Source organism: Sinohyriopsis cumingii, chromosome 1 (genome assembly GCF_028554795.1).
Source record: "Sinohyriopsis cumingii isolate HCF-2022 chromosome 1, ASM2855479v2, whole genome shotgun sequence".
Classification (NCBI taxonomy): Eukaryota; Metazoa; Mollusca; class Bivalvia; order Unionida; family Unionidae; genus Sinohyriopsis; species Sinohyriopsis cumingii.
Window position 1 is genome coordinate 31,322,235 of NC_142961.1, and position 14,776 is coordinate 31,337,010.

The following is a 14,776-nucleotide window of genomic DNA, read 5'->3' on the forward strand; positions in this document are numbered from 1 at the left end:
AATGTTGATAATAAAATTGTTTGTTAAGTTTTACGAAACTTGTTGGTTTTGCTTCTTTCTGTTACTTAGTTTGTGACCATAGAGTCATAATATATACACCTGTCATAAAGTGGAAAATATTATGTTATGATGTTTTCTTGGTTTCCACACAATTACTTTCCTTATCCACAATCTGCAGTTACCAAACTTTGTCATTGGCTTGCTTGCACTTTGGGTAAGGAAGAAGCCAATTGATTTTGGGCTCAAAAAAGAGGTTTTAAGAGCAAAGTCATTGAGACCAAAGGAAGAAAAATTATTTCCCCAGAATAACTTAAGCTATCATCTGGAGTTTCCAAACTTTTAAGATCGGTTGCACTTTGAGTAAGTAGGAAACCGTTGATTTTGGATTAAAAAATTCAAGATTAAGGTCACTGGGAGTGAAAGAAGAAACTAATGAAGCTGTTTTTGCACATTAAGTCCAGTTCTCCACCATCTACAGTTACAAAATTTGTTGATAGCTTGCAAGGGGGGGGGGAATAATGATTTTGGGCTATACAGGTTATGGTCACTGACCAAAAGAATAAAATCTCTTTCTCACAGTAACTCAAATTCTCTGCTATTTACAGTCACAAAATGTATTTGTTTTGGTGGGGTGTTTTTTAGTTGATAGCTTGTACTTTGTTTAAGAAAGAACCCTGTTGATTTCAGACTCAAAAGGTCAAAGGTCAAGGTAACTGACCAATATGAAAAAGGCTTCATTGAGAGTTACGAAACTTTATCGATGGATTGCACTTGGTGTGCAGAAGAATCTTTTTGATTTTGGAATGAAAATGTCAAAGGTCACTGCAAATGAAAGCATAAAAAAGGGTTTCTGTAAAGTAACATCATCATTTTTACATTATATACCTCAACCAGACTGTCTTCATGGCTTGCACTTGGAATAAAGAACAAGCATATTGGTTTTGGATCAAAAGGTCATAGGTCAGAATAATAGTGACTGAAAGAAGAAAAATGGTTTCTGTGCAGTAATATTAGTTCTGCATTACAGACCTGGCCAAACTTTGTGGATAGCTTGCACTTCAGGTAAGGAAGAAGCATATCTATTTTAGATTTAAAAGGTCAAAGATCAGGGTCATTGAGTGAATAAAGAAGAATGGTTTCTGCAGACAAATTTCATTTTTCTACATGATAAAATATGAAATGTTCAGTAGCAGTTAACACAGGAAATAGAGAAACACTGTTAGTCAGTCCAGACTGATCCAGTGGTAGGATTGTAACCTTAACCTTCTTGGTCACAAGTCTGGTATGCTCATCACTGAGCCTCAAGGAAGATAATAAAATTATGATTTTGGATACTTTTGCTGTTACAGTAAAACCTGTTTCAAGTATTACCTGCTATGAGCAATCACCTATCATTTATGCCCACAATTATAATGCACAGATAGATTTATTTATAGAAATGTAGTCATGTGCAACCTGCAGAACACAACCAGCAGCCATAATTTTGGGACAAAGTAAGCATTACTATGAATAAAGCAAAAATAAATATAAACACCACTGGCCTTTACATATTTTACTCTTTTTTTTTTTACAATCTCATAGGAGGGTCTGCAGGCAAGGTGTAGATTGGTCTAAACAATGCTGTTATGAATGACTGCATTGCAGAAACAGATTTAAACACCACTGACTTGTATTTAATCTAGAGGTACATGATATTACCAGGTTCTGGTTTACCACTGCATTTTTTTCCACTGTAACGTTATGTCAGTAGTTTCTGTCAGTAAGGAATGGACTGGAATTCCAGAGAATTTTGTTATGACTTTACTGATATTAACAGCATGTTTTCATTATTCATGATAAAATAATTCTGAAAATTATCTTTTTTTCACAATATGGTGATTATTATGTAACAAATATAATTATATTTATGATCCTTTCATCACATGTTTGACACATGTCATTTAGTGTAATGTGATGGCCAAATGGAATAGTGTGAAAAGTATTTGGGCCAAATACAACTGTTTTTGATTAAAATAAAATAAAACAAAAAAACTGATACATGTCATATTTTAGTTATTTACTAGTGTTTATGAATGTAAGTCCTTTGTAGACCTTGAATATTCCTACATTTTTCAGGAGCACATTTGGTTTCTTTTTTGAACTTTACATAATTTCTCAGGCCAACTACCGGTAAATAGTTTCTCATTTGTTGAGTAAGTGTATTTTATGTTTGCTGGCATTCTCTAATAAATATCTTGCCCTGGTGCTGGCATTCCATTCAGTTATCCTGCCTATTATATCTCTAGCTAGAAAATTGTGGGCTTTAGTATCAACACTTCATCTTTTATCAATATGCTCTTTAATGTCAACATGATGTCTATCGCAGTGTCAGCTATAGTGTAAGCTTAAACATCCCACTTTAGTTGCAGATTGCATCTTCTACAACAAGTAACATATACATAGCAAATTCATCTACGATAAGGTACTGTGCATCAGATTTTCTGAGGGAAGGAGGGGTTGTGATTTTCTTTTGAGCTGAAATATTATTTTATATTTTATTTCAACATAATATTTTTTCCAAATCATATCATGGATACAGTATTTTGCTATAAATCAGAGCATGATATAAAAGTGTCATGTCTTGTCTCATAACATATAATTTTTGGTCCCAATATAATTGTGGTATGCCATGGTACATATAATGGTACGTTTAGAAATGCTGCATTACAAAATTTGTATGGTACTCGCTCTAATTTAATCCTATATAAATACAACCATTTTGGAGAATTTGTTATTAACACAAGAAAAGTTCATTCTGGTCTTTGGTTTTCTAAGATCTGAAGTTCATGCATGTAGCACTGTATGCTGTAGATTGTAAACCAGACCAAAGTACATGTCACTAACCACCACTGTAGCACTCATTCCTGTAAATCCCCATCGTAAATAGACAGTTCATTTTTTAAAAGTGGCAGTCAAGGATGTTCATAGTCAATTTAACAGATCATATTGTTTATTGATTTTTGACAAAAGCCACACAGTGGCAATATTATCATAGTGAGAATCTTTCTTTTGATTTTTTGTCGGTCATTAAAATTTATATTTTATGTGGATGGCATAATTCTGTTGTTAAAATATATTCCATATCTATGCATAGCCTGATCAAAACCACTGAAGTGTAATCCATACACAAGATGAGTCAATGTTATCATAGCCAACTGTACAGTCATTAATCTACATTTGAAGTAACTCTGAAGTTTATGGAAATGAACTTATGGACAGGTTAAATAAATGTTAGTTTTGCAGATCATATATTAAAAATGTCTGTAATGGCAGGCAAAGTTTTAGTTCATGGGCCACAAATAAAAATCATTTATGGCTTTGTTTGAATCACTTTGCCTCACAGGTATCTCACATACACTGTCTTTTGATCTTGTTGAATGGAGCAACTGACTCATCCAGATATTGTTTTTCAAGTGTGATCAAGTGTTTTTTAGCTTAATTTATTCAGTTGGCTGACCAATGAGTAATTTCTTTGTTTTTCAGTAATAGATAAGTTGACAGTGATTAGTCAAATTAGTGTTTCATGATACTAAGCAAACTGTGATCATATATTATTTGAAGTCGGTGATAATTTAATTTATAGAAGGACTAGAGTGAACAGGATACAGTAATCTTGTGTAGAACATAAGTTTGGGAAAGAACAACATACCTGGTAGTGGCATTTTTATGATCTTGTTGAATAGTGTAGGTAAAATAAATTTGAAAACAGAAACAACAACAGTCATAATAATAATATTAATAATAATAATAATTATGAGAACAACATTAGTAATAATGGTATTGGTTCAAAATCAAATTTTGAAAGGTGAATTTGTGTACAAGTTTTGCTTTGAGCTCTACTGGTCATAGACCAGAAGAGTGTATTGTATGGTCAGTTTTCTGTCATTTATCTGTCTTTTAGCACAAGTTTATCATCGCTACTCCTAAACAGTTTGGAAGATTGCCTTGAAGCCTTACACACCCATTCATCCAATTGTATCAAGCTCAGAGTGGTCAAACTACAAGCCTACAGGCCAAATGGGTAGATTTTGTGTGGCCCACGCTAATAAAAAAATCAGTTCTATAATTATAGCATAATTATTATGATATATATCATGTATGGCCCATGAACTTAACATTTTTGGTCCATGTGGCCCACAGTGTTCAAGATGTTTGACTACCCTGGTCTTGCTGGTTCTCAACAAAAGCGGTGCTGCTCAGACTATCTTGAAAATTTTTATCAATACTCCTCCTGAACGGATAGTCAAATCAACATAGGGTTTTCACTTAAATATTTCTTATGATTTGTGTAAGGTTCTAAATTAAAATGGTGCTCATCTGATATCCAATATGGCCAAAATGACAGCCATCTTAAAATCTTGTTATCAAAACTCAGCTTGAACAGACAGACATATTGGCTTGGGGTTTTAAACATGAGACTTCTTATGCTCTCCAGTTTGTCTGATATGAAAATGGTGCCAATCTGACATACAATACAGCTGTTGCAGCAGTCAGCTTAAAAATCTTGTTATCGTTAGTCCTCCTGTATGGAAAGTCTTATTTTCAAATATTGTTGTCTCTACTACTGTCAGAATGGATGACAATGTCAACACTGTGTTTTCACCTATTAGACTTCATATGAAAGCTAGTTAGTCCTAAATGAAATAGGAGATGAAATAAATGCAGTATTTTAGCAAGTATTGTAAATACAGAGTAAAATACATTTTACAGTAATTGTGGAAATTTTTCCATCTTAAGCCCTATTGAATACTGACCTTGAAAACTATTCTTCTTCCATATACTTGGTATCTTGTCTTGAGATACCACTTTTTGATGGCAAAACGGGTGGTGTCTCAAGAAATTTTTATTATATTACTATTGGAAAGTATTTATTTTACCACAGAACAAGTAACTAAAGGTTTTCAAGAATTGTTTGATTAATGCTGAATCTGGAAAGTATTTTGTTTTTCACAGCCGAATTCCAGTTCGAGGAGACTTTGTGGACATGGTAATTGGGCGTCTGAGATCAGATGATGTTTACAATCAAATATCAGTGTATCCACTTCCAGAGCATCGGTCTACAGCCCTTGCCACACAAGCCAGCATGTTGTATGTCATCCTGTACTTTGATCCAGAAATTCTTCATAATCAGCAAGCCAGAATGAGGGAGATAGTTGATAAACATTTCCCAGATAACTGGGTAAAGCTTGTAGATTATTGAATGTTATGACGAATGAAGATGGTTTAAGATTATTTCTACATTTTTAGTGTAAATTTTTGAGGAATGGAAAAATGTTGCATGAAGGAATTATACAGGTATGTGTTGAATGGTGACTTCTATGCAGAATTCTAGGTCATTGTATATTGTTGTTTAACTCATTTGGCCCCAGCACTGTTTTCAGTATCTCTGCTGATAAGCCTCAGAAGCACAAAGCTGTGTCTAGCCCCATAGTTTTTACCTGTTTGAAAACATTGTGCACATGCATTCACTCTTACCTTAATTTCTCTTCTTATATCCAAACAAAATCCACGAAATGTTCACCATTTATTTCAAATGAATTTGTCGACGCATTGATGTAATTATTTCCCTATTTGTAGAAGTCTTTCACAACTTATTTATACAGTATTTACAAACTTATGTGCAATGTTTATCCGCAAGAACTCTGTCATCATCGCTGTCAGCATCATCACCTTCGGATGATTCAGTCTCAGAAACTTCTATGTCCAAATCTAAATCTCACAAAATATTCAACTGCTGAACATATCTTTCCTCAGCTTGCTCAATAATTTCACGATCAAACCTGAGAAACTCCACATTTTTGCTCTCATCAAAAATCACTCTTCCGTCCACCATCATTTACGATTTTTCATTAACAGAACACGTGTAGTTAAACCGCTCTCAAACTTTAGCCTTTTGCTTCTGAACAATTCAAATTTCCACAAATGAAAGTAAAATCATTTCTGATTGGTAAAATAGTTGTTTAGTTCTTGGAATAAACCATTTCTAACCAATCAGAGACGTATCTAACACACATTCATCATGCCTGGAGACGGGATCGGCCATTGAATGCAGTAAACAATTCACGACTACAGGCGAGATCGGCCAATGAATACAGAAACCGGATCACGCCTACAGACGGGATCGGGGCTGAATGAGTTAATACATATTATGTGCTATTGTTTGCATTGTAGTAAGTGCAGTGAATGTAAGGTTGGTCAGTACAGAGTTGGTACCAAAAAGCAATGCCATTTTTGTACTTAAAGTTGCCTATATTTCAGTATTTTCTTAAGTATAGAAGACATTATTGTCTTTTAAGACCCAATCACTCAGTTACATCATAATTAAAAATGTAGCTATGAAGTGCATAAAATGTATGCAGTGGTTTTTGTACCTGTAATCTTTACATTATGCTGTAGACTAGAAAACTGCTGATTGCAACGCTTAGCTTTGTCTCGGTGTACATCTACACATATGACTTTGCTGGTGATTCTGTCAGAGAAATGGAACTAAAGCATGAAATGTGGTCAAAATAATCTAGGATTGCCAAAAGATATAAATTCTTTATCAAGTTCCAAGACTTTGCTGGTGACAGTGTTAGAAAGAACTAAATAGAAAATGTCATTCAGAACACTAGAGTATAAAATATAGTTCACAGTGACTGGTAATGGCAAATTTCTGATGATTCACCTATATATAGAGTTATATGATTTTGGTGGTGATCATGTCAGAGAGAAGAAACCAGATAAAAAATGTCATACAGGAAACAAGAGCATGAAATACAGGTCATGCTGACTTGTTATTGCCTAAAAATATAAATTCGTTATGAATTGGCTTCATATCAAATTAAATGGCCCTGCAAGCAATAATCTCTGAGAAACTGAGCTACGGGCAAAGTTGCAAACATGACCAACCAAATATACCAAAAGAGTTAATAACAGCTGGACAGAGTTATTGTTGGATTGATGGAAGGATTCATTGGCTTGAGTTGATTTACAAAATAAATGTTTATAAGCCTGTTTTAACTCCCAAGTCCTTCATGTATCAGATTTAATTGATGGATTGTTAGCAGAGTTATAACAGCAAAACTTCGATTAATATGACCTACTTTTTGCTATCTTTTAAAAAATATTTCTTTGCTGAATTTTAAAGTGACATTTTTTTAAAGTTTAAACAAATTTTAATTTGTTTAAACTTAATATGAAGGGATTGTACTTGTTGGCCAAACATTTTTGCAAATATTTGCCTGACTGTTTTTAGGATTTTTGTTTATTGATCTAATTATAATGGCAACGGTTGTATTGAAGACTGCATCCATTTATATGTGTATAAAACAGAGGTTGCAAAAACAAGATCCATGGCAATCAAAATGAAGAAAGAATTTGTTTTTGTTCCACTATTTATGTGTTAGGGGCAGATAGGTTTAGCCATATTCATAGATTCTGCCCATAAGTTTTCATGTTTTGGTCACTTTTCAGGTACTGTGACAGGACATTTGTGTTCAATGAATCTATTTGAGCTTGTTTATAATTTGTAGGTAATTAGTGTGTATATGGGGATTACAGTCAATTTGTTGGATGCTTGGTCACCATACAAAGCTGCAGTCACTGCTCTCAACAACACCCTGGACACAGGAAATGTTAGAGAACTGGTATGTATTAACATTTATATACAGGAAATCTTGATAGTTGAGAGTTAGGACAGTTTTGAGAATGTGATAAATTCAATATATTTGCAACAACAAAAATGCTAATTGATGATCTTCATTTGTCTTACAAAGTGATATTATTGTTGGCATCATTTCTATGTTAAAGATTTTGTGGAAACCAGTGTTAAAGATATTGTGCAGGTCAGTGTTAAAGATATTGTGCAAGTCATTGTTATAGATATTGTGCAGGTCAGTGTTATAGATATTGTGCAGGTAATTGTTATAGATATTGTGCAAGTCAGTGTTAAAGATATTGTGCAGGTCAGTGTTAAAGATATTGTGCAGGTCAGTGTTAAAGATATTGTGCAGGTCAGTGTTAAAGATATTGTGCAGGTCAGTGTTATAGATATTGTGCAGGTCAGTGTTAAAGATATTGTGCAGGTCAGTGTTAAAGATATTGTGCAGGTCAGTGTTAAAGATATTGTGCAGGTCAGTGTTAAAGATATTGTGCAGGTCAGTGTTAAAGATATTGTGCAGGTCAGTGTTAAAGATATTGTGCAAGTCAGTGTTAAAGATATTGTGCAAGTCATTGTTATAGATATTATGCAAGTCAGTGTTATAGATATTATGCAAGTCATTGTTATAGATATTATGCAAGTCAGTGTTAAAGATATTGTGCAAGTCAGTGTTAAAGATATTGTGCAAGTCATTGTTATAGATATTATGCAGGTCAGTGTTATAGATATTGTGCAAGTCAGTGTTATAGATATTATGCAGGTCAGTGTTATAGATATTGTGCAAGTCATTGTTATAGATATTGTGCAAGTCATTGTTATAGATATTGTGCAAGTCAGTGTTAAAGATATTGTGCAAGTCAGTGTTATAGATATTGTGCAAGTCATTGTTATAGATATTATGCAAGTCAGTGTTATAGATATTATGCAAGTCAGTGTTATAGATATTATGCAAGTCAGTGTTATAGATATTGTGCAGGTCAGTGTTAAAGATATTGTGCAAGTCAGTGTTAAAGATATTGTGCAAGTCAGTGTTAAAGATATTGTGCAAGTCATTGTTATAGATATTATGCAAGTCAGTGTTATAGATATTATGCAAGTCAGTGTTATAGATATTATGCAAGTCAGTGTTATAGATATTGTGCAGGTCAGTGTTAAAGATATTGTGCAAGTCAGTGTTAAAGATATTATGCAAGTCAGTGTTATAGATATTGTGCAGGTCAGTGTTAAAGATATTGTGCAAGTCAGTGTTAAAGATATTGTGCAGGTCAGTGTTAAAGATATTGTGCAGGTCAGTGTTAAAGATATTGTGCAAGTCAGTGTTATAGATATTATGCAAGTCAGTGTTATAGATATTATGCAAGTCAGTGTTATAGATATTGTGCAGGTCAGTGTTAAAGATATTGTGCAAGTCAGTGTTAAAGATATTGTGCAAGTCAATGTTATAGATATTGTGCAAGTCAGTGTTAAAGATATTGTGCAAGTCAGTGTTAAAGATATTGTGCAAGTCAATGTTATAGATATTATGCAAGTCAGTGTTAAAGATATTGTGCAAGTCAATGTTATAGATATTGTGCAAGTCATTGTTATAGATATTGTGCAAGTCAGTGTTAAAGATATTGTGCAAGTCATTGTTATAGATATTATGCAAGTCAGTGTTATAGATATTATGGAAGTCAGTGTTATAGATATTATGCAAGTCAGTGTTATAGATATTGTGCAAGTCAGTGTTATAGATATTATGCAGGTCAGTGTTATAGATATTGTGCAAGTCATTGTTATAGATATTGTGCAAGTCATTGTTATAGATATTGTGCAAGTCAGTGTTATAGATATTGTGCAAGTCAGTGTTATAGATATTGTGCAAGTCATTGTTATAGATATTATGCAAGTCAGTGTTATAGATATTATGCAAGTCAGTGTTATAGATATTATGCAAGTCAGTGTTATAGATATTGTGCAAGTCAGTGTTATAGATATTATGCAGGTCAGTGTTATAGATATTATGCAAGTCAGTGTTATAGATATTATGCAAGTCAGTGTTATAGATATTGTGCAGGTCATTGTTATAGATATTATGCAAATCATTGTTAAAGATATTGTGCAACCCTTTGTTAAAGATAATGTACAAAAGAGAGAGTTAAAGTTTTTGTACAATTGCATAACTCAGAAAAAGAAGTGAACAGTGTTCCAAAGAAACATTGTATAGTTTGTAGTGAATAAATATTTTTTTAAATATTGGTTTGTTATTGACTTGACAAATATTATTGCTTGTAATAATTTTGTTATAAAACAATGCAAATATGAAATTTTTTGTAGTTGCATATTTTCAAATTAAAGCCTTTTTAAATTCTGATTTCAATTTTAAATACAATTTTGGTGTTCTTCTACAAAGCTACTGTTTGTCAGTGAATTAAGACTCTTCAGTACGTAAATTTTACCTTTATTTTCTTGTGGGTTGTTGGTTCTTTCCGGGGGTTTTCCCGGGTTCTTTTTCCACCATTAATACTGGCCGCCATGTATAGCCTATCGTGTGCTGAAAAATGGCGTTAAACCCTACAACAACAACAACGGCCTTTATTTTCATACTTGTTTAATGGTACAAGTTTTATTTTGTATTTTATTTCCCTTTGATGTTCTTCATTTTCATTTCATCAGAGTCTGACCTTTAAGAGAAAATAATGAAGTAAAAACTTCATAAATATAAAAGATTGATCCTTAAGAGAAAATAATGAAGTAAAAACTCCATAAATACAAAGTCTGAGTGCAAGATAGATTAACCAACATAGCATTTAATAACCAAATTGGACAGAAAAGTTTTGTCGGAATGGTAGTTTTAATTTCAGATGAAGAAATTTTTGGTCTTGATGGTAGTTTTACTTTCAAATAAAGAATTTTTTGGTCTTGATGGTACTTTTACTTTCAAATAAAGAATTTTTTGGTCATGATGGTAGCTTTACTTTCAAATAAAGAATTTTTTGTCTTGATGGTAGCTTTACTTTCAAATAAAGAAATTTTTTATCTTTTCGGTAGTTTTACTTTCAGATAAAGAAATGTTTTGATGGTAGTTTTGATTTCAAATAAACTCTTCTTTTGGCTTGACCTGGAACGATGAGGAATTTTTATATGAATTGCTAAGCTCAACCCTTCTTCCACCTTTTCTTAGTAAATTATTGCTTATTTCAAATTTTAATAAACTTCTTCCTTTCTCAAGCCTGTCTCTTAGTTTGAAACATATAATACACCTGGAGTTAGTCTATGTTACTATGTAGCACTTTTTAACATGTACACATTTACAGATGTTACAACTTCACTATCTTTTTTTAAATTTTCAAATCCACAAAATTTAACTCTCTAAAAAAATGTTAACATTTAAAAAAATTAAAACTTTGATTTCATTTTTAAAAAGAAATGTTTTTCTAATAAATAGGCTTTATTGTTTTGTATTTACAGTTCATCAATTAACCCAGTGTCACATTCATTTTCACAGCATTGCTGTAACAGTATATTGCGTCTCATGCTGCAATTCATATAGTTTTTATACCTTAGGAAAATGAAAAATTATATGTAAAAAAAAAATGTGTTGGTTTTGGGCATGACCATTTATCAAAATAAAGGGTTTAGACCCAAAGAAGATCTACATAACCAATGCTACTTGCCAACTTACCCATATATATATATTTAAAAAAATGTAAAATTTGTTTGATTATTTTGCTCATACATGCTTTTAATCCTAGAGGTAGCATCTCTGTTGGAGTAATTAATCATGAATGATTAGTAGTCAATGTCTAATGCAGACAGATACTTCCCCCATTTGTTAAGTTCAACAACATTAAGATGGCCAAGATATATGTAACCAAAATTTATAAAGCACACAATTATTTGATTATACATTACAATGAAAAATAAAAGAATGATCCCAGAAGACTTATGCTGTTATGAGTGAATGTGTCCTTGCATGTACATGAAAGAGATTGATGAAACCTCTTGTCTTTGTATAAGATTGTATGTAATCAGAGTGGTATTTGTTCATAGCTGGTATGGAGAGAGAGAGAGAGTATATGGTAGTTGTTATCTTCATTGAATAAATGGGCACTGGTGAGTACTATTTCAATGACACATTATATTCCATTGAAAATCAATACCTTTAAATAACAATTCATTCCAGTTTGTAAGGGCATTGTCACATAATACCAAAAACCTACATAATTGTCCATAGCTTTAACAAGCAAAGGATTTGGCCAAAACAAAGTTATCAGTGATGTGCCAATGAATTTGCTGCCCAAGTGAATGTGAAATCAAGGTGTTATGCCAGATTGAGTAAAAGAGGCCTAGATATGGAATCAGGTTCGTGAGGCTCTTATTAGGGAATTTAAAAGATCGGCATTTGACCAATGAAAATTTTGCTGCTTTAAAATTATATGAAATAAGGGTAAATTCATTAAGCCGCCAATGTCTTTCATAATAAAACGATGCAATAAGCTGTATATATACTTATTTGTATACATGGTAATAAACTTTTACCAACTAATCAGCAACACACACATACACTCTCTCTTGCTCTGTCTCATGCAACATCTACAGCAGAAAAACAAAAGACTTTATCTTTGAGATGGGTCTGAAAATGTCAGTAATGTAGATATGCCCTTAATATACATTGTTAGTAAATAAAATCCAAGATCAAAACATTGCATTTAGACATGCCCATAATATGCACTGTCAGCAAATTAAAATCTATTAACATTAGCATTCAAACATGCCCATAATATACACTGTTCGCAAATAAATTCTAAAAACGTTAGTATTCAGACATACCCATAATATGCACTGTTAGCAAATAAAATATTTAAACATTATCCTTCAAACATTCTCTTAATATGCACTGTTAGTAAATAAAATCTAAAAACAGTATTCAGTCATACCCATAATATGTACTGTTACCAAATAAAATCCAAGATAGAACCATTAGCATTCAGACATACCTTGATATTTACTGTTAGCAAAGAAAATCTTGAAATATTTAGAATGAAAATGTATCTCAGTATAAGCAAAAATTGCTCAAGCACTAAGAAATATATTATCTGAGAACAGAATCTTCTTACCTGTTGACATTCAACATCATGATAGAAAATGCTGTGATTTAGCATTGTAAGATGTTTTACAAAGTAATAAGACCCCCTGACAAATAGTTTCTTGTTGTCTGTTGTCTTTACTAACAATTTTGGATTAGAATATCAAACAGCTTCTGAACTCTTGTTTGAAGTAGCATGAACTAAACAATGGTGCTTGCGACAATAGCCGACTTGGTACAGTGCACTCACTAACAATATTATTTAGGGATTAGAAGCTGTAACATCCAATTTCCTGCTGTCAGTGAAAACCATAGTGAAAACAAGCAATCATATGCATCACTTTTTCTTTCTTCTTGCCAGTAAAGATATCTGTATTAGGATTATTGCAAAAATATAGGTTGCTTCGCAGTTGAGAAAACAATGACTTTTAAAATGAGATGATCAAAGTCCTTCTGGATAGTGCATAGTACCTATCATAAATCATGATAATTTCTTTTATTTCTTAATTCCCTGTTCAGTTCATTTTTAAAAGATTATAGCCACTATGTTATTAATACTGAATATGTGATATAATATGAACTTGGATGGAATGTCAGCATGAATAATGTGAATTTTGGATGGAATGTCAGCATCAATATTGTGAACTTGGATGGCATATTAGCATCAATATTGTGAACTGGGATGGAATGTCAGCATGAATATCATGAACTTAAAGAGGGCATGTCAGCCTGAATATTGTGAACTTATTGGGCATGTTAACATGAATATTTTGAACTTAAAGAGGGCATGTCAGTCTGACCAATTAGGTGTGTTTGGTCTGACTGGTTGGGTCTTTCTGTCGACCTCGGGGTGAGGCAGGGACCAGGGGTATACTATTTAAAACACTAAGTCATATTCTAATCTACCGTTTACTAGTTCTGTCCACCTCTCCAAATTCTACACTAATGTTTATCTGTATTTTTTCTCACTATATATGTTCACTCAGAATATCTATCACTCCATTATGTCTATTAGGTGTCCTTTCTCTTAACTCCCCAACTTGGATATCTGTCTGGTTCTTATTTCCAAATGCATCTTATCTCTGCTGTCCCTTTTTCTTTCTCTGCCCTCCTGCTTTTCTTTCTGCTTTGTGTCCTTCTGCCTTCTGCTTTCTACTCCACACTCTATCGTGTATCTATCTATACACACATATCATAATCTCATACCCTTTCCCCACATTCAGAATATGATTGGTTAACCATTACTAGATAATAACAGCTCCCTTCCCCCAGATCATGCCATAACTAAATGGTGTTGAAACAGCAGGAATATGACCTAGTTATCCAGATATGTCATGATGCTGACCTGTTTACCCAGATTTGTCAAAGCCTTCCTGAAACCACAAAACTTGACTTGCTGTTGATATGTTCCCACAACCAGCTTACATTAGTTTCTATGATGCTGACCTAGTTAACCCAGATTTATTATTGCTTCCCTCACATCTGTCTCTGAAATTCCCATATTCACACCACCAATATATTACTAGTTAGAAACCTGATATTGGTACTGCTATATATTTTACTTTTTCCCCACACTAAAAATCCTTTTGTCATATGTACTAAGAATCCCTTTGGTCATATCATCATGAATATTATGAACTTAAAGACGGCATGTCAGCATAAATATTGTTAATTTAAAATAGGCATTTTGGCATGAATATTGTGAACATAAAGACAGCATGTCAGCATAAGTATTGTTAATTTAAAATAGGCATTTTGACATGAATATTGTGAACATAAAGACGGCATGTCAGCATGAATAGGGCATAAGAAATGAATTTAATAGCACAATAACTTACCCATAGCTATTGTTTAGGTTTCATTTTGGTATTGAAAAAATGCACCATCTGTCTCATGTGCATTCATCCTCCCTTAGAGTGAAGTATTGTCAGTATGACACAAGTCCTCATGCAACTCGCCTTGGCCCTGGTATGTCATATGCAAAACACAGCCAGTTCATCTTTTTCATAGACAACTAGTACATCAGG

At 32.9% G+C, this 14,776-nt stretch overlaps 1 protein-coding gene across 1 annotated transcript in view; it reads left to right on the forward strand.

The window, feature by feature from the left end:
* The window catches only part of LOC149806643 (WASH complex subunit 5-like), a 122,889-nt gene that overhangs the window by 18,845 nt on the left and 89,268 nt on the right, over window positions 1-14,776 (forward strand). The window contains exons 6-7 of the mRNA XM_089956025.1: window positions 4,993-5,218; window positions 7,554-7,667. Coding sequence (XP_089812151.1) covers window positions 4,993-5,218; window positions 7,554-7,667 — 340 coding nt within the window. The remainder of the gene's footprint in view (window positions 1-4,992; window positions 5,219-7,553; window positions 7,668-14,776) is intronic.